The 24,645-nt window shown below is 46.8% G+C and overlaps 1 protein-coding gene across 1 annotated transcript in view; it reads right to left on the bottom strand.

The window, feature by feature from the left end:
* The window catches only part of Armc2 (armadillo repeat containing 2), a 111,699-nt gene that overhangs the window by 6,070 nt on the left and 80,984 nt on the right, over positions 1-24,645 (bottom strand). Inside the window, exons 12-16 of the mRNA XM_028769076.1 lie at positions 6,966-7,266; positions 4,567-4,689; positions 3,667-3,780; positions 953-1,085; positions 520-680 (exon numbers count right to left, since the gene is read on the bottom strand). Coding sequence (XP_028624909.1) covers positions 520-680; positions 953-1,085; positions 3,667-3,780; positions 4,567-4,689; positions 6,966-7,266 — 832 coding nt within the window. The remainder of the gene's footprint in view (positions 1-519; positions 681-952; positions 1,086-3,666; positions 3,781-4,566; positions 4,690-6,965; positions 7,267-24,645) is intronic.

The raw sequence follows: 24,645 nt of genomic DNA, 5'->3' as shown, positions 1-24,645 counted from the left end.
AAGACATCAATAAAAGAAAGATACACTATTCAGGTAACACCACACATGCAAGCCAGAAGACATCAATAAAAGAAAGATACACTATTCAGGTAACACCGCACATGCAAGCCAGAAGGACTCAAGCCCATGGCTTCTTAGTTACTCCGATAGCTATGCTGGTCAATGTAACTGAATAATCATGGATAAACATGGATAATCAGGGAACAGAATTTGTAAAATCATTCACTCATCAACTGGCCTAAATTACTGTTTTTAGACTTAAAACAGGTAGAAAAAAATTCTAAAAGTAGAAAAAAAGTTAAAGAAGAAAACGTTCTTCGGTTTATATGCTTTCTTGCCTTTCAAGTGTGAGGAGCCCACTATGGCATCAAATCGGTTCACAGCCCCCTTTCCGTGTGATAATCAATGCCACTAACTAACATATAGATTCATTGGAAACCATGACTTCATTCAAAACAGCTGTCAACTGTATTTTATTAATGATGACAGAGTCTTATGCTGCTAGACATGGAGACTTACCTAAAAACGTCGACAAGAGGATGAGGAGTGTGTTGGTGACGTCATCCCCAAAGCACTCGGATGCGTTGGTGATGTTCTCACTGAAGTTCCACAAGACCTTGCACACCAGGCAGGCCAGCTGCCAATCACCAGGACCGAAATCTCGCAAACAATCCACCAACCTGAGTAAGACGTGCCAAACTCAAGTGTTAGTGGGTTGGAATTTGTCTTCAGGTTTTAGGTTGTTATCATAACGGCTGGCCTTTAAATCCCATATGGTCAGCATTTAAGTTCGTGTCTACAAATTTAGCTGACTCAGGTTTTCACTCCTGAGTCCCCGAGTTGTGGCTAAGTGTCCCATAGGTTCTAAACCCCCGCTCTAGTGGAATGATTGATGGCCCCCAACCTCCCAGGAAAAACATGTCCCCGTCGGAGTCCGTGCCTTGAAGCTTACTTTTTAATGCCACCACCTTCTTTCAGAATGGCACGCTTATCCTTATCCACAGTGAGGTTCAGGAGGACCCCACAGGCAGAGAAGCAAATATCCTGGTGCTTGGCTTCCAGCAGTGCGATCATGAACTTGTGTACTGGGAGGGCAGAGAACAAACGGAGACCGGTGAGCACCCACAGTCCAGAAGGCGGGCATTCCAGCTGGGGCTGGTTTTACAATGAAGTGGGGTTTGGGTCTGAAGGATGGCGTTGGAATAAGAGAGTGGGAAGATGCGGCTTGCCACGCTGGATCGTGGTTAGTGTGGTGAACCCATTCCTCCTAAGTTTATCTGATTCCCATTGTAGACCCAGTAACAACCGCCATTTCTAGAGCCGATTCCTGTTTCCCACAGCTTCTGGCTCTATTTCTGCTACCACTGACCCAACAGCAGCTCCCTCTCCAGGGAGATGCTAGTGGGAAGGAGGAGCATGGGTAATATTTCTTCCTGCTTCTGATTGTTCTCAGAGCCCCTTTTGAACCTCCAGCTGTTTGTAAGTCTAAGCCACAGCCTGGGGCAACAGAGTCCAGTGCTTGATGAGATCTTTCCTGACACCCCCAAAACACAAAAGAAGCTTAGAAACTGCTAGAAACTGGCCTGCCCAGCTCAGGGCTGCTAGTGCAGGGACAGTGTAAATTAGGGGCGGGGCAACCATTTTCCCCTTACTCCTAGGGGATGAAACTACAGATGTGAGTCCTGTCTTCTCATCCCCAAGTAGGAGTCCAGGGAAGGGCTCCGCGAGCAGATGGAACACCGCCGTAGCCCATATAGGAAGCACCTGAGCGGCCTCTTCACTGTTGTCCACACAGATCTGTTGGCTGGGTTGGACAGTGAGCTTGGCAGAGACTATCCCATACACACATGTTCTGAAAACCAAAGGATGCACCAACAAACGCTGGCTCTCTCAGCATGTGGGGATAAGGGCTTGCCCCTTGCTGCTGCTGCTACTGCTGCTGCTGCTGTATTTGCCATGTCTAGATTTGCTGTCATGAACACGGAGAGGTGTTTTTGTTGTTTACAGGGCTGGTTTGTTTCGTTTGTGAAGGGTCTCGAGTATCCTAGTATACTGGATAGTTTTACATGAACTCTACACAAACCATAGTACCCGAGGGGAGGGAACATCACCTGAGAAACTGCTTCCATAATATCTAGCTGTACGAAAGCCTGTAGGGCATTTTCTAAAGTGGTGACACAGGACGACCCAGCCCATTGTGGGTAGGGCCGCTGTTGAGCTGGTCCTGGGTCCAGGGTGCTGTAAGGAAGCAGTCTGAGCAAGCCAGGAGAAGCAAGCCAGAAAGCAGCCCCCGCCATGGCCTCTGCCTCAGCTCCTACGTTGGCTTCCCTCAATGGACTGTGATCAGGATACGTAAGCCAAATACTCCCTTTCATCACACCACCAGTAACTCTAAGACACTCAAGCTGGCTTTGAACCAGCTGTGTAGCTTGCGGGTGACATTGAAGTTTTGATCCTCCTGCCTCCACATCCCAAGCACCAAGGTTGAAGGTTTGCACCAACACCCCAGGTCTCTGCAGTCTAGGAATGGAACCCAGGGCCTTGTGCATGCTAAGCAAGCTCTCAACTAAGTAAAGGATCCGCAGCCCCTAGTCAGTTTTTAAAAAGTATCGTTCTTACAGGATACAATACATGGACAATGTATGGGTCGCAGAGACATTTGGATATGAACCACCCACCTAGGTTAGGACCCAGAGCACTGCATCCAAACCCTGTCTTATTCAATCAACATATACAAATCTCACTCATCAATCCGAGCAAATCAACCAATCAATAGCAAATCCAACATAGCTTTGACATCTCTTCCCCTCTATGGTAAATCTTATCTTAAATATGGAGTCAATAATTTCCAAGCACCATTTCTAGTCTCTACCACCACTACATAAATGTATATATATAAATAATACTTCAGGCAGTTTTTGTGGGTGTTGAGGGGTTGCTTGCTTTTGTGGACTTTTTGTCTCTTTGCTTGCTTGTTTACAGAGGCCTAGCTGGCCTGAACTCACTCACTATATAGACCAGGATGGCCATGAATCCTCTGCTTCCTGAGTGCTGGGGGTGTTTTTAAATTTATACTAGTGACATTATTTTCTATTCCTTACTATAACCAGCTTTTTGGATTTCACGTTCTGTGTTTCAGGTTGATCCATGTTGACTTGTGCTTATCTATGAATGTCTACACTTGATTTTAACTGCTGTGGAACATTTTGTTGCATGAGCATACATAGTTACAAAGCATAATACATGACATTCTCTGTAGCTGTCTTTTTGGTTGTTGGACACTTAGTAGTTACAAAGCAAGGTGTAACATATTCTAGCTTGAGAATGAAAACAATCACCCATCTATCCCCTGGAGTAGAAATAATGTGTGCAGACTGCATTACACACACACACACACACACACACACACACACACACACACACACATACACACGCATGCATGTACATGCCCCCACACCTTATCTCTCAAGGGGCTACTCTTGGGAGCAAGAACACAACCATGGTCTGTTCCAGCATCCTGTGCTGTCCCCGATATGGGACAAATGTAAAGTATAGTTCATCTGGAAACAGGAACAGACATCACACTGTAATCACCTAAGCTGCAAGTTGCTTAGCTGACTATTGGCAAGAATCACGTGTTTAGGATCTTGGCGGTCAGTGACCCACCATTTTTCTGCATGAGGAAATTGCAGACATCGTGGTCCTGGGAGAGATTTCCAAAGACGCGCACAGCCTCCAGGACCCCGTCCATGTTGTTACTCACAAGGAGCCTCAAGAGCACTGCAGTTGGCAGAGAGAAAGTGAGTCAACTTAGAGAAACTTCCAAATAACATTCATACTCACTACCAGTGCTACATAAATGTGTGTGTGTGTGTGCAGATTTCTGTCTGTCTGTCTGTCTGTCTGTCTGTCTGTCTGTCTATCCATCTATCCATCTATCTGCATATACATCTTAGAGAGAGGTGAGCAATACCAGACAGAGGTAGTGTTGTATGTGTGATTTTTGTTTATCTGGGTTTGCTGTTGTTGCTATTTGTTTGACACAGCCCTGCCTGGCCTGGAACTCACAATGTAGAGCAGACTGGCTCTAAACTCACAGAGATCCACCTGCCTCTGCCTCTGGAGTGCTCAGAGTTTTACACATTTTTAAACTTACACAGGTAATATTATTCTCTACTTCTTCCTATAACGGTATTTAAAAGTGAATGATAAATGTTAAATTCTCAGTATTCGGTAGGAGAGTTACTTAACATTCTTTTTAATGGTGCTAAAACACAAACCGTGAGGCATTTCAACAAAAACTAAGGAACGAACGGTTCCCATGTTCAAAGGCTTGCAGGTATGTGGGGCAGCTATCACAGGAAATCCCCTCAGGTGAGTGCTTAGGAACTACAGCCAAGACCTTAAGAGAATGTCTGTGAGGCCACAGCTGACTGTGAGCAGTGAATGTCTGTGAGGCCAACTGTGAGCAGTGAATGTCTGTGAGGCTGACTGTGAGCAGTGAATGTCTGTGAGGCCACAGCCGACTGTGAGCAGTGAATGTCTGTGAGGCCACAGCCGACTTACACTCAGCGACATGCAGCTTCCTGTGCTGCAGGACAGAGCTCTTAACTTGGTAGAAGGACAGATTGTTGATGGCAGCTGTGGTGTTGATCACCAGCTCCTCACAGTCACCCAGTGACTTGGATTCTGAAACCAATGGATAAGGGAGTGAGAAACGCTGCTCGGGCCCTGCAGATCTGTGACACCACATTCACAGCAACAGACATCAGGGACGGGGAGCAAGCTGGGCTCCAGAAAGTCACTTATTAAGAAAGGATGACTGCCTCCAGGGAGATGGGGACATGCTAACTCAATCCCCACAGCCAGGTCTAGGAAAGTTAGGTGCAGCCCTACATCAGTGAAGGGGACAAAAAAATACCATAGTGACCTGGGCTGTCCTGGCCCTACCCACATGCCCTGGGATCCAAGCTTGCTCTTCTTCCCACATCCTGCCTCCCAGCGGATGGCCCTCTGAGGGTCATTATCCATTGATCACCATGGGCTCTGTGTTCCAAACACAGCAGAGAGCTTCTCACTTCCTCTGTCAACCGGCCCTGCCCCACCTCTGACGGTCTTCTTGCCTCCGTATCCTGGGTGCCAGGATTACAAGTGCACCCACCATGCCCAGTTTTCTGAAACAATGGCTTGGACTTTAAGTATTTCCTGGAGCTCCAAGGTTTACATGGGGATGGACAGGCAGCTCAGTTGGTAGAGGGCTTGCCTGGCACACATAGAGCCCTGGCTTGATTCCCAGCACCGCATAAACTGGGCAAGATCGTGTGTGCACTTGTAAAACTATTACTTGTGAAGGAGAGGCAGGAAGATTGGGAGTTCAAGGCCACCCTTAGCTACACAGTGAGTTTAAAGACAACCTGGGCTGTGCTATATGGGCAAGGTATTTGTCAATGTACTTTGAGTCTGGGTCTTATTTCTGGGAACAAGGGTTTGGGAGGGAGAACCGGTCCAAACTTGTACAGTGATGGCCGAGCACTGAGAGGAGTCTTCTGGGGGAAGGTTATATCTACTGCCTGTAGAGTGAGCAACAAGACTTTTGGACCTCTTCTCTTTTTTCCCAAAAAATAGAAAGAGACAGATAGACTTTCTGCCCATCCCAAGAGTGGCTCCCACTAAAGACAGACCATGCAAGCACACAGTGAGCAATGGACCAGGAGGAGTTCTCTCCAGGGACTGAATTGGTGGCCGACTAAGAACCTCTGCCTCCAGATATGTGAGAAGTCAGTTTCTGTTGTGGGAGCCTAGAGAGGTGGCTGTGCAGCTGAGGGTGCTTGCTGCCCTTCCAAAGGACCAGAGTGCAGTTCCCAGCACCCATACCTGGCAGCTTACAACCACACGTAACTCCAGATCTGGGGACTCTGGCGCCCCCTCTGGCCTCTATAAGCATCTGCACATAAGCCACATACTCAGGCACATGCGTACACAGATGGAAATCAATTTCTGTTGTGACAGAGTAACCTGGAAAGGTGAGGCATGACGGGAACATAATTACAGAGGACGCAAGAACTGGAAAAAGAGATGAACCCTCCTGGAAAAATTCAGAATTTTAAACTTTTGGCCAGTTGTTGCTCTTTTGACTGATAAAATTACTTTAGATTGTGACATGATTCACCAACAATAAGATTTAGGGCTGCACAGTGGTGACCCATACCTTTAATCCCAACACTTGAGAGACACAGGAGACAGATCTCTGTGAGTTCGAGGCCAGCCTGGTCTACAGAGTGAGCTCCAGGACAGCCAGGACTACACAGAGAAACCCTGTCTCCAAAAAATAAAAACAAACAGAAAAAGGTTAACCTTTTAGTATTTTTCTTTATTTATTTATCTGCCTATTGTGTGTCACAGTCCACAGCACGTGTGAGGGAGTCATAACATGTAGAAACCGGTTCTTTCCCTCAGCTCTGTAGACCCTGCAATGGTACTCTGGTACCTTTGTCTTGCGCTGTCTCAACAGCCCGACACTCATCCTGTTAAAGGGCACGATTCGGTGACTGTACTCTTTGGTAAAGATTTATGCCACTATTGGTCTTATGGTTCTGAAATCTGGGATGTGATAAGGCACCACTAGGCAGAAGTGTTTTCTGATGGGTTTGGTTTTCTTTTGAGATAGGGCTCATGTAGCCCAGGCTAGCCTTCAACCTCCCTGCCTCTACTTCCCGAGTGCTGGGATTACAGACATGGACGGGCACCCTACATGGTATAAGCGGTGCTGGAGCCTGACCCCTGGGCTGTGTGTATATCAGGCAAGAACTCTACCAACTGACCCACCCCCTCCATGAAAATGTTTTTCCTTTTCACAGCTAAGGAGGTTCCTTAAAGGGAGCCAAGCCCTCACTACAGCCTCCCACAGCCCTCACCACAGCTTCCCCCCCCCACCCCCAGATCTGTCTCAGGGCTGCAGGTCTCACCCAGAGTTGTCAGCAACAGGCCCACCACCCGAGGGTTGGCTGCCAGCAGTGGGCCGATGCGCGGGTGAATGGCTATGTTGGCGAGGACACGGGTCAGCTTGACCAGCACGTCCTCAGCCTCCGCCTGTGGCCTGGCCTCCGAGAGCTGCAGCTTTGGTGAGCTCTCCTCGAGTTGGTAGAAGCTCTGAAACAGGGCAAGCAGAGTCTCCACGCTCCCGGTCTCTCTGGAGAAAAGCTCCCGAGCCTGGTTACTTTTTGCTGTCAGGTTGCCAAGGATAAAAACAATTCGGATTACTAAGTCCTGCAACAAAAAAAAAGGCAGTGTTACGAGCTCAGAGGAGCTGGAACCTTCATCAGAAAAAATACTCGGGTTTAATTTATTCACGACTTAAGTAACAGTAAAATGGATCACTTCTGGCTTCTACAGTCTGTGGGGTTTGAATCCCACGATGGGTGAAAAGTGACAGGAGACGTTAGAAGCACTTGGTGGCCCTGAAGGAGTGCAGAGTGACGGATGGGACGCACAGGGTCTGTGAACCCTCACCTCGGAGTCAGGGTGGTCTTTAAAAATAAATGTGTCATGTGAAGCGAAGTTTCCATGCTAATATTCCTTCAGTATCCAAATCCTTTAACAGGCACAGAAATTCCTCTCACCCCGTCTCCTCTCTACACCCAACTCCTCTCTCTACACCCGACTCCTCTCTCTACACCCCGAGTCCTCTCTCTACACCCGACTCCTCTCTCTACACCCCGACTCCTCTCTCTACACCCGACTCCTCTCTCTACACCCCGACTCCTCTCTCTACACCCTGATTTAAGCATTTCCTAACAGTCAGGGTGTTACAGCAGGGCTTCTTGATTTTAGCACTGTTGATACTTTGCAGCCAGGTAAGTCTGTCTGTCTGTCTGTCTGTCTGTCTGTCTGTCTGTCTCTCTGAATCAGCCCATGCCTAGAATCACTGCTACTGAATAAAATAGTAATGGATAGTTACCTGACTGACACTTTTAAATTGTTTGCTAGCTTATACATATGTGTAAATGTCCTTTTCTGTACACATGCCACGTAATGAATATGAGATTGGATTCATTGGCTTTTTTTTTTTTGAGATGCCCTTGAATTTACTATGTACCCCTTGTCCTCTATATCCTTTGAGCCCACCTCTCGAGTGCTGGGATTGCAGGCGTGTAGTGCCAAACCCAGTTTATTTAGTACTGGGAATTGAACTCAGAACCTTGTGCACACTAGGCAAGCATCTACCAACTGACCCCCGCCCCAAAAGTGATAAAAGTGTTCTTAAGGGGCAGGGGTAAGATCTGGGCATGAGAGGTTGAGGCAAGGGAATTGCCATGAGTTCAGGGGCAGATTAGGCTACATACTGAATTCCAGAGCCTGGGCTAGAGAGTAAAGTAAGAAAGAAAAAAAGAAGAAACATGAAAGGAAAAAGTAGAAGAAAAGGAAAAACTTAAATAAAAACCTACAATGAAGAACTTTAAAATTAAAGATACAGAAGTAAGGTTGGCTCCACTGATATGGTGCTGCTTGCCTGCAATCCCAGCACTGAGGAGGAAGGCTGAAGGGTCATGAGTTCGAGGTCATCCTCCTCCACTACACCACAAGTTTAAGGTCATGTGAGCTACATGACACCGTGTTTCAAATGAACAGTTGTTTACTGTTCAAATGGTACACAGGATGTTGAATGAGTGGATGGATGGATGGATGGATGGATGGATGGATATAATAAAGAAATGCTTGCTAAGGTCCATCACTGGGCTGTGTGTGACACTTAGTGTGCCGGGCACTGAGTGAAAAAAGTACCCCTTTTACACTGGGTACTGCAGAGTCTGTGCAGGTTCTATGGTTAGCCAGAGTGGAGCAAGACTTGACTAGGGTTTCCTGGACCCTGGGGCCCCGCACAGTGGCCATTTCTCTTCCTCTGCCCTGCCTGCTTGCAGATAGCTAAGGATTTATTCCACCAACAAGGGGGTTTCCACCATTCTGGCTTTGATGATCAGATTAATATTTACCCTGGACTTAAGGACATGGGTGGGGCCAAAGGCTGGGCACATTTTAAACAAGGTACAAAGAAACAGGTGGGATCCTGGGGTCCAGTGCGGCAAGGAGTCAAAGGAAGACTGAGGGCAAAGGACACCTTTTTGATTTGCCAGAGACAAATCTTCCAGTGCCAACTTGCTCCTGCTTGTTCTTGAAGGAAGGTCCCTGACACTGGCAGAGCAGTGGCGGCGGCTGGTGCAGCTGTGAACCACTGCTGTCATGAAGAAGGGCAGAGCCCCACACTGTGGCAAGGACTGGAGCCTGGGGTGCAGGGAGGGGAGCATTTTCAGAGACAGTTCAACTCTCGGCATGCAGCAGTCATCCAATTAGGAGAGCCTCCCCTGCTCCACCCCTGGAAAGAAAGCGTTTGTTCCCAGCTAAGGCTTAGACGGGCAGGCCTGGGGTTGCACACACAGAGACCAGGATGACAGTGTTCTGAACAGCTCACAATCTACCTGCAAGCCTTGGCAAATCTATGAGGGGAAACTCTTTGCAAAGATCAAGACAGCAAAGGCGATGGATTCCAGCTAGAGAGTCACGGGAGATACAGGGTCTCTGGACCCTAGTGACTGTCAAGAGAGTGAATGAGTGAGATACAGGCACTGTATAATTAGAGCACACCAAAGTCTTAGCTAACTGCACTGAACTGCGGGATAGACCTTACAGATTCAGAGGAGTGCAGGGAAAAGGCTGCTCAAAGCTGGGAGCAGGGGTGCATGCCCGAACCTCACCTTCACAAGGACTGTGAGTTCTCAGCCTATGAAACATAGTAAGGCAAGAAAGAAAGTGAGAAAGAAAGAAAGAAAGAAAGAAAGAAAGAAAGAAAGAAAGAAAGAGAGAGAGAGAGAGAGAGAAAGAAAGAAAGAAAGAAAGAAAGAAAGAAAGAAAGGGAGAGAGAGAGAAAGAAAAAAGAGAGAGGAAGGAAGGGGGAGAAAGAGAGAGAAAGAGAGAGAGGAAGAGTAAGAAAGGATAACAGACATATAGAAAGAGAGAGGAAGGAAGGGAGGAAAAGGAAGAGGAAGAAAGGGATGGAGGGAAAGAGAGAGATAAAAAGGGGAGAGATGAGAGAAAAAAGGAGGGAAGGAGAAAAAAAGGAAAAAAAAGGAAGAAAATGAGAGGCGTGCAGGTGAGATGCTCATGGGTCAAGCCTGCCAGGCTTGACGACCCGAGTTCGATCCCTGGAACCCACATGGTAGGTGGGGAGAAGCTACTTCCAAAGTTAGCTTCTGACTTCCACATGTGTGCCATGGCATGCCTATGCCTCTCTCTCTCTCTCTCTCTCTCTCTCTCTCTCTCTCTCTCTCTCTTATTAATTTAGATTAATAAAAATTTTGAGAAGAAAAAAGAGTAAGGAAGGAAGGAATGGGGAATAGGGTGCTATGAGCAGCAGATTCATCACAAATGAACTTGAGATCAACCTTGAAATGCCATGGAACACTGACTGCGTGCACTCCTGCGTGGGACACCGCTGCGTGCACTCCTGCGTGGACATGGCTGGGGGTATCTTTAAAGGTCTCTGTAGGAGGATCTCATGGAGTCTGGTATCTAGGAGTCAGATGGTGTCAAATGCTTGGCCATTTTTATTCCCTAAAGAGGTTGAAGTTCTTGGGCCTTAACTTTACAGTAAGCAGGAGACTTCACCAAGACACCTGAATCCCGCTGCAGTTTCTTCAAGCAATTCCTAATGTTGAAAGGCCCTCCCTGGGTTCTCAAAGTAAGGAACTGAGGAGACAGATCTCCAACACCCAGGCCAGGTGCAATAGAAGAGCAGGATTTCCAATAACTCGGTTTCTTGATAGAAAATTCTGCCTTTTATTTTCCGAGCTGGTGACTGTGAGCAGAATTTCTGTAGACCTTGATACGCCTTCTGAGTGAGGCTGTACACACTCTATTTCTGTAAAGATCAATGCTAACTGTAGCAGTAGCTTAAACAACCACATGGACCTTCGGGTGTGCTTGCCGGAGTCCAGAGTGCTCTAGGCACACCCTTCTCTGCTCTGATAACCAACCATGACCAAAAGCAACTTAGGAAAGAAAGGGCTTATTTGGCTTACACTTCCACGTCACAGTTTATTGGTGAGGGAAGTCAGGGCAGGAACCTGGAGGCAGGAACTGAAGCAGAGGCCACGGAGGAGTACTGCTTACTGGCTTGCTCTCAGGCTAATGTTCAGCTGTTTTTCTTATGCCTCCCAGGAACACCAGCCCAAGCGTGGCCCCACCCACAGTGGGCTGGACCATCCCACACCAATTATCAATTAAGAAAACAGCCCCACAGGCTTGCCTACAGCCCAAACTGATGGAGCCGTTTTCTTGACTGACATTCTCTCTCGCTGGTTGACCCTAGCTTGTATCAAGTTGACAAAACAACAGAACTAACCTGCCCACAGGCTTAATAGACACACATGAACCAAGTCACTAAACATGTAAACTTCCACTGTTGCCATCTGAACAAAGCTGTTCTTAGCCTCTAGTCCTTGACAGCAAGCTCCTCCTCCATTACACAACAGCTGTGTTAGCGGTCCCCGGTGGGGTCTCCCATCCCCATGAGGAAACATTAAAAGAGACAGCAAACACATCATAAGTGATTTAACATGTTGTCTGAGGCATCTAACAAACAGCTTGTTCATCTTGCTAAGTCACTGTCAGGACTAAGCCATTTACTCCCCAGTGGTTTTCTTTTCTTTTCCTTACATCTCTTCCTAGGTTCCTGCAGCCCACTATCTATCACTACTCATCTTCCAGGAACATTTAGCCCAGAGCCTGTGAATTCATCTGGACAGACCAAGTGCTTTTCCTAAAACCGGGTCCTTGACACATCTAAATATCTTTGGTTCTAATGTCTATGTAGGTCATTCAGTTTGAAGTGGCTGCGGGGAGGGAAGAGTTAATACTGTCACAATGCCTCTCTCCCTGCCGGATGGAAAAGGGAGGGGGTGGTTCCTGGCAGCAGTGGTGCCAACTGAAGGATGGCATGCGAGATCAACAAACGGGGGTGACAGATTGTGCGGTTTGCAGCACCCAGCTCCCACCACCTGCTTCTCTCACTGTTTCTGTCCTTTGACTGTGGCGTCTTTCTTCCCACCTCTTGCAAATATGTTTTCCAGGGAGCCAGGAGCACAAAATAGGCCAAAACAGAAGCGGTCTTGTGGAGGAAGGCTGTGTCTGCACCTGTGCTTGTGTGGCTCAGCTACAGTCCTGAGACTGGAAGCTGAGCAAAGGTCTTTTTGAGACTGTGGCCTCGTTTTAAGTGGCCTCGGCTCATTCCTGCCCTGAAGAGTCTCTGCCCTCAAACCAGACCTGCACAGAGGTTATCTACTGCTGCCCAGACCAACCCACCTGAAGTATACAAAGTATCTCTTAGCTAACAAGACAAATCCCATAAACATTTATAGAGAATGTGCCAAGAAAATCAGGTGAGCCGGGGCGGTGGTGGTACACGCCTTTAATCCCAGCACTTGGGAGGCAGAGGCAGGCGGATTTCTGAGTTCGAGGCCAGCCTGGTCTACAGAGTGAGTTCCAGGACAGCCAGGGCTACAAGTGAGACCTTATCTTGAAAAACAACAACAAAATAAAAAACAACAAAGTACCACAAATTACCAGGTTCACAGACCCACAATCTCACACCAGAAATAGTTCCTTTAACACACGGGTCTCCATCCCTCACTCTCTCCCAGTCCCTGAAAAGAGCACTCCACGTTCACAGTATTTTTTAAAACCAACACATCACACCACGCGCACACCACAGTTACATGGTTGAAATAACAAAATGAAAAGGAATCTGGAGAGGCGTTCAGTATCCCTGAGAAGGCAGTCTAGAGCAACCAGTTCACTTGGACTTCCTAATTTTTCTGGAAATAGAATTAATTATCAGCGGCTACAGCCAACTAGAACACAGACGAGCAGCACACTACCATAAGGGGCCCAACCAGCATGCCAGGCGTGTCTTCCTCCTGTCAAGCATGGTATGCCCTAAGGACATGCACTTTGCTTCGACATTATGGGCCCCACAGATTGTAAATAAATAACTTTAAGTATGGCGGGACACAGAAGAGGACACTGCTTTACAGAATGGTCTGTGAACAGCTCCAGGGCTTTAGCAGCAGTAGCTACTGTGGGAGCTACCTTCCATCTGAGAGATAGTGGCCTAAAGCCAACAGGAGATTGCTACCCCTTCTCTGAAGTACAGAAACCGAGGCTTCTGGAAACTGCACGGTGAGGGACACACAGGGCCTGAATAAGGACTTCCGAGCAGGCTGGTGCACTTCAATGCCTCATTCCCAACCACCCTCAACCCCCAGTGCCCCAGCCCTGAGGCATTTTTTTAAGGAGAGGTGGCTTAAGACAGGGTCTCTCCACATCGCCCTAGCTGTTCTGGAACTCACTAGATAGACTGGCTGACCGCAAACTCACAGAGATCTGCCTGCTTCTGCCTTCTGAGTCCTGGGATTAAAGGCATGCCTCCTTTCTCTTGTGACAGGCACCCCTGGTGTCCTGTCTGTGCACTGCAGGAGGAGATCTGGGACCTCTTCATCTTGGGAGCACAACATTCGTCTCTGCTGCCTGTTCCCTCATGCTGAAGGACCATCCAATTCAGCCGTCTGCCCGTGTGACTGACAGTGCTTTCCCTCACAGTGCTCCCACCATAGAGAGCTGGAGTGAGCACATGCTCTCAAACCCTCTCCACGGCACCCTCAAACAGTTCCCGTCCATGGCACCCTCAAACAGTTCCCGTGCACCATGCTGACCTCAGGTGAAGGACTGGCATCAAGTGGTCAGAGAAGGAATAAACCATGTTCCATAGACTCCTCATACTTAGGAGACAACTCCTACCCAGCCTGGGAAAACATCTTAGAGAGACCTTTAAGAATTAAGCTAAAGGGGGGGGGGGATAAATGAACTGAAAATTTAACACTCCCCATGCCCTTAACCAGAGAATTCATCAAAGAGCCTGTTTTAAACTCTGGCTAAAACTGTCTGCGTCTTAGAGTTGAGTCAGGATCTCTAGATTGCTTTATTTATCTGGCTTTCCACCTTTAAATAATACCTAAACATTATGTGAGTTTACAGGTGGCTGAAGAATAAATGTATGTCACCAAAGGCAAGCTGCAAATTCCTGGGAAAATGTTGACTTACCTATAGGCACTAGAGGTGGGTTGCTAGTTGGCCTGAGAGACAATGTGTGTGTGCGTGTGTGTGTGTGTGTGTGTGTGTATCAGACCAATCTGAGAGACCACGGACTCAAAACCTCGGATCAAAGCAGACCATTCCGAAGGGACCCACACATCCACCCACCCATCCAACCACCAACCTGCCCACCCTATCAGCAATTATTTACTGAGCACTCATACTCCACGCCTCTGAATGTGGCGGCCACTCAAAAATACCAGGGCAACAGTTAGACTTTTACTGCGCTGGGTTCCTTTTTAAGGCACAGACATGAAGGCATTTGGGTTCTGTACTGAGTGGGGGAAGAGCCGGTTCCACAAGGACAAAAACCAGTGGGAGCTGGAAAGAATGAGCTCAGGCCCACTGTGCCTGCCCCGTCAGGGGTGCAGAAGGAGGGCAAGGCTGAACAAGGAGTGAGCTCAACCAAACGCTCTCTCACTTGCTCTCTCAGCCCCGCTGGGAATGTGCCTGAAGAGAAGCCGGGAAGGCAGCCAAAGGGCAAGCTCCTGCCAGGGAGGAGGCAGAGAGCCAGTGGAAGCAAGTTGTCACACAAAGACACCAGGGGAAGGGGGTGGAGGGCTCTTCCTAACCAATCCACCACAGCTGCTAAGAGGATGTGGGGAAGGAGGGGGGTTATCGCTGGGCTGCTAAATGCCTGGCCCAAGCTAGAAGCATGGGGAGCGCGGGACGCTCCGCTTTCAGCCGCCATCGCCAGCCATTCCAGGTCTCCCTTCCTGCAACAGGATGTCGGAGCTGTCCAAATCAGAGCGCATGCTGCTTGCCTGGCTGGAGGAACCGCTCATCCTCCAGGTCTAAATGGAACTAGAGGCTGACTTTAAAAATACAGCACAAACAAGGACCAGTCTGATAATTCCAGACCCTGCATCTGGTAGTTCTGTTTAGAAAAGAAGAAAGAAAGAAGTTTGCCCTGCCCCAAAAAGTGGAAAGAGCAGGAGAGGCGGTGTATCCATGGTAACGGCGTGCTGATGTAGATAGGGATCATTCTTTGTGAACTTCGAGTGACCTTTGTGAAAGACTGCCCCTTACATAAGTTTTATTTCAGGCGTTTTATACCAGAGTTCTTGCCCAGTAGATATTTACAGAAGAAACTGGGAAAATCCCTTCATGTTCTTCCAAAATTCAAACCCACACGTATTTTGATGAGCTTCTAAATGTAGTAGCGCTGACATCAGAGGCACCTCAGAAGCTAGCCCTGCCTCAGCACCACAGTTTGCTCCTTCCTCCTTAGTAAGCCCATCTGTTTGCACATTTGGTTTGTACCAAATGCAATTTACACCATAAAGCAGACAATATGTGCCTACTTCTTAAAAGATCTATCATTTAATTGGGTTTTGATAGGAATTCTTACCTAAACTGGAAAGCGTGGCTTTCAATCAAGCCGATGGCAACTGTTTTCTGTCTCAGTTTTGTGCCCATTGAGACCTGAGCTACAGATTGTCTTAGCACTTGGACAAGTTAATTTACATAGACATAAGTTGAGACCACGCTTGTTGTCCCTGTGGAAGTCTATTCTGAAAGCTGAGAGAAGAGCTTTTGTAGAGCCGGTTGAATAAGAACCCCACCCCCATTGAAATACCACATGCAGACGCAGCTCACTTCACCCAGGGCTGGGAGTAAGACGTGTTGTCAACAGAAATGACACACCACTCTCAAACATGTCTGCTGCAAGCTTATGGGGTTCAGATGTGGGTACACACACATCTGTGCTCTTTCAAAGGGAAAAATCTACAGGAATATTGAATCGTTTTAATGATAGAATGGTGCTTCTCTCACACAACAAACCAGCAGCTGGGGGGGTCCGTCTAGCTAACTGTGGACCTCGATGAGCAGGTCGTTCTGAGGGCCCGGAGGGCCCCACCTCATTCCTCCCTCATGGGCTACTCTGATTGGTGCCGCATGCCTGCCAAGGATGGCAGCTGGTCCCAGGACAACTTGTTTTGACAAAAGTCTGGCAGAGAAAATTGGGAGAAGAGTCTAACACAACATAAGACAATATCTTGTTTTCCCTAAGAAACTGTCTCTGTAGCTAGAGAGAGCTCAGTGGGAGAGCACTTGTTTAATGTGACCCCCCTCCACATGCATGTGCTTGCACACACACACACACACACACACACACACACAGAGAGAGAGAGAGAGAGAGAGAGAGAGAGAGAGAGAATCAGAGACAGAATGAGACAGAGAGCGACAGAGATAGACAGAGACAGAGCGCAAACAGGTCAAAAATTGTCAGCTGCTGCCCATGCAAAGGCCAACAAGACATGTCCTAGAGAAGCTCACTTGCTGGTCTTGCCCGTGCTTCCTTCACTGACATGCTCACCCTGTGTCAGGATGACCTGAGTGAGCACTTGCAGACCTCTGGAGGTTCATCTAAAAGTCACTTCATATACACTGAAGGATGCCTCGGTACCACCTCAACAATGTGTGCTGCAGGCTCTCCAGGCTGCTGCTCAGCTCAAGCTTGGGCAGAAGTTTCTTTGAAATGGGTTCCCGGGTCTCACCCTAGACTTCAACTGGAACCTCCCAGCGTGGGGCCTAGCAACCTGCATTTCCAAAGCTTCCCGAGACACTCATAAAGCAAGTGTGGGGCCTGGGATTAACCCGAGACATCTCTACTGTCTATTTTTTTTTCTTTTTTTTTTTCTACTGTCTATTTTTATTGTATGGCTTTGCAAAAACATATGGATTTACATCCTCCTGGATCGTTCTCAGATGTGTAGAAATTAACAGCGAAGGCCACCTACCCCTTTAACTTTCAGCACACTCTGAGAGGCCTGCTCTAAAGGCTGAAATCACACTTAACAGCCGTAAAAGCAGCTGTAGGTCAGATGCTTGCTTTGGGTACCTTCAATTTCTCTCTCTTTTTTCCCCCTTTAACAAAAACAACAGCAGGTGGGGAAGAGATATTTCACATCTCCTATCAGCAGTGAGCCCCAGCACAGGATTTCCCCCTCAGTGTGCTGTGGAAGTGACTGGCCACAGCTTCCTGTGCAGCACACTGCCCCCGATAAGATCGCTTTGTGTGTGTGTGTGTGTGTGTGTCAGGGTGTAGGTGACATATGTCAGTATGAAGCTTTTTGTTGTTGTTGTTTTGTTTGTTTGGGGGCTCACTATGTAGCCCAGGCTAGCATCTAACTCATGATCCTCCTGCCTCCACTTCTTCAGAGCTAGGACTAGAGGTGTATGTTTTCAATTTTAGATTCCATGGTCTTGAAAATGACAACAGGCTAGCACTACTATGCCCAGCACAAAGAGTCAGTGCCAGCCTGGTGGGTTCCATGATAGCCTAGGCTACATAGCAAGACAGAGAGAGAGAGAGAGAGAGAGAGAGAGAGAGAGAGAGAGAGAGAGAGGATAGATTGATTTTAAAACATACACAACTATAAATGTTTGTCTGGTTTCACGTTAACATGGCTCTTGTCAATGAGCCAAGTCATAGTCAGAAGTGAAGGGTGACATGTCTCCATGTTGCTGAGAGAACACATGACACATGGGCACTCAGGGCATTCCACTCTCAGAGGATTAGAAAACTGTATGTGTGTCACAGAGAATATGCTCCAGGCTCCCATAGACAAGGAGAGGCACATGAAAACAGACACAGACAAGAAGGGTCTGACACTAGGAACTGAACCCAGAACCTTTCGCTGTACCACTGGGTTACTTCCTGAGACCCAGACTGGTGGTCCTCTCCTTCATTTTACTCAATATTCATTTTTAAATTATCTTTATTTTACATGTCTGGGTGTTTTGAGTGCGTGCATGTCTGTGTACCACTTGTGTGCCTGGTGCCTGCAGAGGCTGGCAGAGGGCATCAGCCCTGGGACTGGAGGTATAGGTGTTTGTGGCTGTGACGGGAATGCTGGACACAGCCAGGTTCTCTGCAAGAGCGGTCAGTGCTCTGAACCACGGAGCCAGCTCTCCAGACCCTCAACATGATTTTTTATACACGTAATAGTTTCAAATTTTGCTGGGACAATAAATGTTAGATGACAAATGGTTTAAGTACATGCTTGAGACAGCACACAAAGATCCATCTTGTAGGTAACGAAGACTGTTCAGAATTTCAGAGAAACCCTTTTTCATTTCACAATTTTGGATTAGGCCAGATTAACTTTTTTCTGTTTTGTTTTGTTTTTCAAGACAGGGTTTAGACACAGCTTCTCTGTGTAGCCCTGGCTGCCCTGAACTCTAGACCAGGCTAGCATCAAACTCAGAGATCCACCTGCCTCTGCCTCCTTGAGAATAGACAGGAGCTACCATGCCTGGCTCAGATGAACTCTTAAATGTTCCTAGTATAATAACTAATTTTTAAAAGGCTACACCATATAGAAGGAGTACTTGTACCATTAACTGTCTCACATGGAGGCAAAATTTTTGGCATTCCAATTAATCAGACATCTGCACAATTACTGTGAATGCACACAACCATTGGCTTTCTCAGCTGTGCTGAGAACAGAGCAAACAGCATTTTTTAAAGGATGATTTTTAGCAGAAGTACAGTAAATGTCAAAGTGGGGTATGCTAGCTAGTTTTATGTCAACTTGACACAAGCTAGAGTCATCTGAAAGGAGGGAACCCCAATTGAGAAAATGCCTTCATAAGACCCAACAGTAAAGCATTTTCTTAACTAGTGATTGATGGGGGAAGACCCCGCCCACTGTGAGTGGTGCCATCCCTGGGCTGCTGGTCCTGGGTTCTCTAAGAAAGCAGGCTGAGCAAGGCAGGGGAAGTGCTACTCCATGGCCTCTGGGAGGGTTCGTGCCCACACGGCTTTTGATGAGGAACAGTTCTATGGAACTGTGAGTGAAATAAACTCTCTCCTCCCAAGTTGCTTTTGGTCATGGTGTTTCAGCACAGCCATAGTGACCCTGACTAAGACACGAGGTCGTGATTTTCTCAAAACTTACTGGCTATGAGATCAAGAAGCTTTTAAGTTTTATGAATTAACCAGAAAAGGCAATGTTTACAAATGTATGTGATCATCACGAGACAGAATACTGTATAAAAATAAAACTTCAGGGTGCGATGCGCAAGTCTCCCATGGGTTTTATTGCATTCTACCTGTGGTGCTGGACACTGAACCCTGGGGCTTTCCCACAGCAGACGAGGGCTCCACCACTTGGCCCTCTCCATTCCAGGCCTCTTCTAAATACTTTATTGAGATAGAGTCTCACTAAGTTGCGCGTGCCCTCTGGTCAACCTCCTCTTTTGTTAAAGGAAGGAACCATAAAATTTAAAACATCAACTTGCTACTTCATACATTTGATTTTAATAAAAGGGAAAACTGGTTGACCATATATACATATACATATACATATACATATACATATACATATACATATACATATATATATGTCAGGCCTTAAACCTGCAGTCCTCCTGCCTCAGCCTCCTACACTGAGTACAACAGCCTATAATCCAGGCTAGAGCCACCAGACCCAGCTTTCTAGCCTGGGGTTTGTGGTGCTCACTGCCACACTGGGTTTGGGGACTGAGCTCATTTGTACCCCGTTTGTGCCTTTACTCCTTGGTATTGTTCACAGCTTTTGACTCAGCACACGTAACAAGGACGATGGCCTGTGTTAGATTTTATCTTCCGAACCATATTATACTTGGTATCTACTGAGAAAGAAATCTCTCCTTTGGTTATCTGGTCTTTCATTTAAGTTTGTTACATAGGTGTTCCATCACAATGAAGATCAAAACTATGAACCATGGTGTTAACCATCTGGGGCCCTTAGAAAGAAAGAAGAGTCTCCCATCCAAATCCTAACCAGGTGGGCTCTGCTGAGCTTCTGAGTCAGACAAGATCAGGTGTGTTGGGATGGTACAGGCATAGTTCAAATATGAAATCTGGGTTTCTAGTACTCTCTGATGGTTGACTAGGTAAATTCTTTGGAAACATACCCCTCCTGGCTCTGGGGTGGGGTGGGGGATGGGACTTCAAAATAAACAAAACCTCCCAGAGCAAAGGCACTCCAGGGGGTTCCCCATGGCTAAGCACTTGCTGTTAGGGATGAACATTAAGAGACTACAAAGCTTTCAAATATATTTCTCCAAGCCGAGCTAATCTCGCAGAAACAGTCCACACAGCTGGGAAACATTCACAGGCAGTAGTAACGTTCTTTAAGCTGCCACACGGCCGAGTTCCATCTGAAGATCAGTTCTAAACCTCCATATCCAGGTAAAATTCAGAGGTACAAACTTCTAAACCACTGTAACGAGTATTAGGGTAGGGCGTAGAATCTCTTGAAACTGGCTTTATATGTTGGGGGCAGGGTGGGAATTTGGTTTAGACTGTTTCCTTGGGCCTGTACTGATCTGAAGTGATTTTAAATCTATCCTTTCTGCTCTGCTGGTTTTATGGCAGTCCAATATGAAAAGAAAGGAGGACACTTATTAGTATGTCCTCCTCCAAACCAGGAAGAGAACAGCAAATATTTAAGGAAGACACTTGAATATTAGAAAGAAAAGATCTTATAACAGTTCACAGACACCAAAGCCATTCTTTCCATACCAAATGTCTCCCCTGTGTGCACTGCCCCGTGTCAGGGCCTGTGTCCCAGGAGCTCACTGCAGTGGGGAAGGCAGCCACATACATGGTAGCATTGGGACCACCAGCAAAAGATGGGCCAGGACTCATGGGAGCTTAGGTTAATGAATTGAGGAAGTATTTGACATACTTAATCACTTCCTGGTAGCCTGGGCACTCCCTGTTCTTCTCAAATATTTTGGCTTTGGGGAAAGAATAAATTAGGTAGTTTTCTTACTCGGAGGAAAAAAATGATAGCTCAAAAGTATAATATTGCACTTAGTTAAGCAGAAGACATAATAAGAAGTATTGGAAAAACTTAAACTTCATTTTTATATTTATTTTATTTTATATGTATTAGTAGGCTCACACATATATCACTATAAATGTGCTTAATGTCTGAAGAGGTCAGATGAGGCATTAGAACCCCTGGGCCTGGAGTTTTAGATGGCTGTGAGCCACCACATGTGTGCTGAGAATCAACCCTGGGTCCTCTGCAAGAATACATGCTCTTAACCACTGAGCCGTCTCTCTAGTCCCATAGGTACTTTTTGAAAAGTTAAAAAAAAATAAAAGTAAGATAAAATCAACAATTTAAAAACTATTTCTTCAGTTGAGTATGGCGGGGCTCGCCTATGATCTCAGCACTTGAGAGGTGAAAGCAGGAGAATCAGGCGTTCAAGGTCATCGTGGGTGCCTATCGAGCTGAAGGCAGGCCTAAAGCTTTGGGTGGCCTTGTCTCAAACCCTGCCCCAACCCCACACTATTTATCTTAGTAATGAGGAAGCTAAAGTGATAAAAAGTTCTTCCCAGGAGCAATCAAAGAGCTGAGCACACAGAAGCATTGAAAGGAGATTAGTGCTAGCCGTGGTAGTCCCAGCACTCCGAGTCTAGCCTCGAGTCCCAGCACTCAGTAGGTGGAATAAGAGAACTGGGACTTCAAAGCCACTCTTGGCTACACAGCAAGTTCAAGGCCAGCCTGGGTTATGCAAGATCCTATCTCAAAAATAAATAAATAAATAAATAAATAAATAAATAAATAAATACAAGAATAAGATTTGGGGGCCAGGTACTGTAGTAATTTGAATGAGAATCATCCCATAGGCTTACATTTTAAGTACTTGGTCCCCAGTTGGAAGAGCTGTTTGGGAAGGATTAGGAGGTGTGCCATTGTTAGAGACGGTGTGTGGTGTGTCGTCATGCCTTTGAGCTGCAGTGATGGGCTCTCTAACTCCCTGCAGTGAGAGCTCAGGTTAAATGTATTCTTTTAGAAGCTGACTTTTAAAAAGTAACCGAAATACACCAGGATAGCGGCTTATAGGATAACAAACCCATAACTTGTGAAGCGGTCCTGTCTGAACATCTACATGTTAAAGTGCAACTTCCCAATGTCTCGGCTTCCATCAAATCGCCAGTAGCGAATGAAAACACTGGCGACTCTCCCAATGACCCAGGCCACTGTGGAGCCATGCTTTCTCCCACTGTACCTCATCAGTGAGCTTTCAATAAGTTTGTATTTCCTGCGGTAAGAACAGTTCGCTCACGGCATAACACACAAGCAGAGAAGCACACCGTGGAGTTTCACTTTTAACTCTTTGGGGTGTCATTTCTTTGGCTTGAGGGGATGAAGGGAAGGCCATGGATACTTGGGGTGGGGTGGAGACCAACTGGCTGCAGCTTTACTGCTGCCTTCACAGGGAAGGGCTCAGGGTTCTGTTACTGGGAGCATGGGCGGTACAATTTCTGGGGTTCAGCTATGTCACACGTTTGCTCCACAGAGGTACAATAGTGTCTTCTGTTGTCACATGGACTCCTCCTGGATGGAGCTAGGGTCATGTCATCTTTCCTCCTGAATCCAGACTCAGTTTTCAACATGTCTGCCTTACTGAAGGAAATCACAGTTCTACGGGGGACCTTATCATAAGCCACCTTTGTCCTTCCTGGACAGTGTAGCAAAATACAGGGCTTGGTTCTGAACAGCTTGGACCAGGCTCAGGAGGGCACTTTCCAAATCTCTGCCCCTGCCCCCCATCTTGATGCTCTCCAGTGTGTGGGGAAGGCTGTAAGTTTGTGCACCCCAAAATGTACAAGAGGTGGCTCACACTCTACTAGGTTGTGATGCTGATCTCCTGGAGAATATTGCTTCCTTTCTCCTTTACTCCTGTGTGAGAGTTCCTGGGAGCCTTGGTCAGTCAGTTCACAGTCAGTGGTCCAGCTAGCCTCGGAGTGGCCAGACGTTTTACAGACAATATCTTTCTCCGGTCAGGAGTGTATTTGCGTGTAGAATCACTCAGTTTCCTGCCGCTCCGGCTTGGCTCTTGAGAAGATGATGCCAATCAAAGAGCCCTCTTTGGCTTCTGGATCTTTTATGGAGGCCCTTGGCTCCATCCTGAAGACCATCTCCAGGAGACCACCCAAGGCTGACATCAGCACTGATGGAAATTCCTTTGTGGTCTCTTTGATGTCACATTTCTGTGTTTGGCTGGTGTGGTGGTTTGACTATGCTTGGCCCTATGTGGTCCTGAGTGGCACTATTAGGAGGTGTGGCCTTGTTGGAGGAAGTGTGTCACTGTGGGCATGGGCTTTGAGACTCTCCTCTTAGCTGCCTGTAAAACAGTCTTCCCCTAGCAGCCTTCAGATGAAGATGTAGAATTCTCACCTCCTCCCTCGACATGCCTGCCTGGACACTGCTATCTTCCTGCCTTGATGATGTTGGACTGAACCTCTGAACCTGTGAGCCAGCCCCAATTAAATGTTGTCCCAGTATAAGAGTTGCCTTGGTCATGGTGTCTCTTCACAGCAGTAAAACCCTAACGAAGACGGCTGGCCTAGAAAACAACATCAATAATTGTCACTATCCACACAACTGGTTTTCGTGGCCATTTTGATGTTCACAGTGCTATACTCTGATTCAAAGAGCCTGCTATTTTGTAGTTTGTTTTGTTTTTGAGTTTGAGACAAGATTTCAGACTCCTGATTCTCCTGCAAGTACTGAGACTACAGGTGTGTGCTCGACTGCTGAGTTTACTTAATATTTCATTATTAAAACTTTTACTCAGCGTGACTGTGAGATTCCTGAGCTAACTTCAAGCACATGATCACAAAAGGGCAAGTAGAGGCAGAGACAAAGAGGAACCCTGCAGAAGACACAGGTGGTTAAAGATGCCATCCTGGGGTGGGATGAAGGCCTCTCGGGGCATAGAGGATGCTGAGAATAATGACAAGTTACTGCGGACAGGATAGATGCTTTTAAATATCTAAGATGCGAAAGAAATGGTCAATACATTTGAATATGATTTTCACCACAGTAATTAACTTGTTTGGTGATTAAGGAATAAATTAAGTGTTTCTTTGATGGTTCTGTTTGAAAAATGCTCTTCTTGGGAAGTTACATGATCTTAATAGGAACACAGCATTCCTCTGTGAGCCAAGAGAGGCGCGTGGCTTTTAACAAGCCTTGTCATACAGGCGACTTCCACTGCAACAGGAAAGGCAGTCCAGCAAACAGCCTGTCCGACTTTATGTCAGCTAAATGTTAGGACATCTTGTCCTTTAAATCAAAGCACAAACACAGGGCAGGATGACATCACAGTCTCTAGCACTGGCAAATAGACCAGGACCATCATCTAAGTCACAGAGACAACTCAGTGTCCAGTGTCCTTTACTTTTAGCTGAGATCTTTTTATGTGGGATGTGTGTGTGTGTGTGTGTGTGTGTGTAGTATGTTTGTCTGGTCTGTGTGTGGTCTGTGTGTGTGTGGTGTGTTTGTGGTGTCTGTGTGTGTGGTATGTATATGGTACATGTGTGTATGTGTGGTATGTATGTGTGTGGTGTGTATGTGTGAGTGTGTGTGTTATGTTTGTGTGTTATGTTTGTGGTGTGTGTTTGTGGTGTGTGTTTGTGGTGTGTGT

Source organism: Grammomys surdaster, unplaced genomic scaffold (assembly GCF_004785775.1).
Source record: "Grammomys surdaster isolate TR1022 unplaced genomic scaffold, NIH_TR_1.0 190, whole genome shotgun sequence".
NCBI classification, from domain to species: Eukaryota; Metazoa; Chordata; class Mammalia; order Rodentia; family Muridae; genus Grammomys; species Grammomys surdaster.
This window is presented reverse-complemented; position numbering and strand designations above follow the sequence as displayed.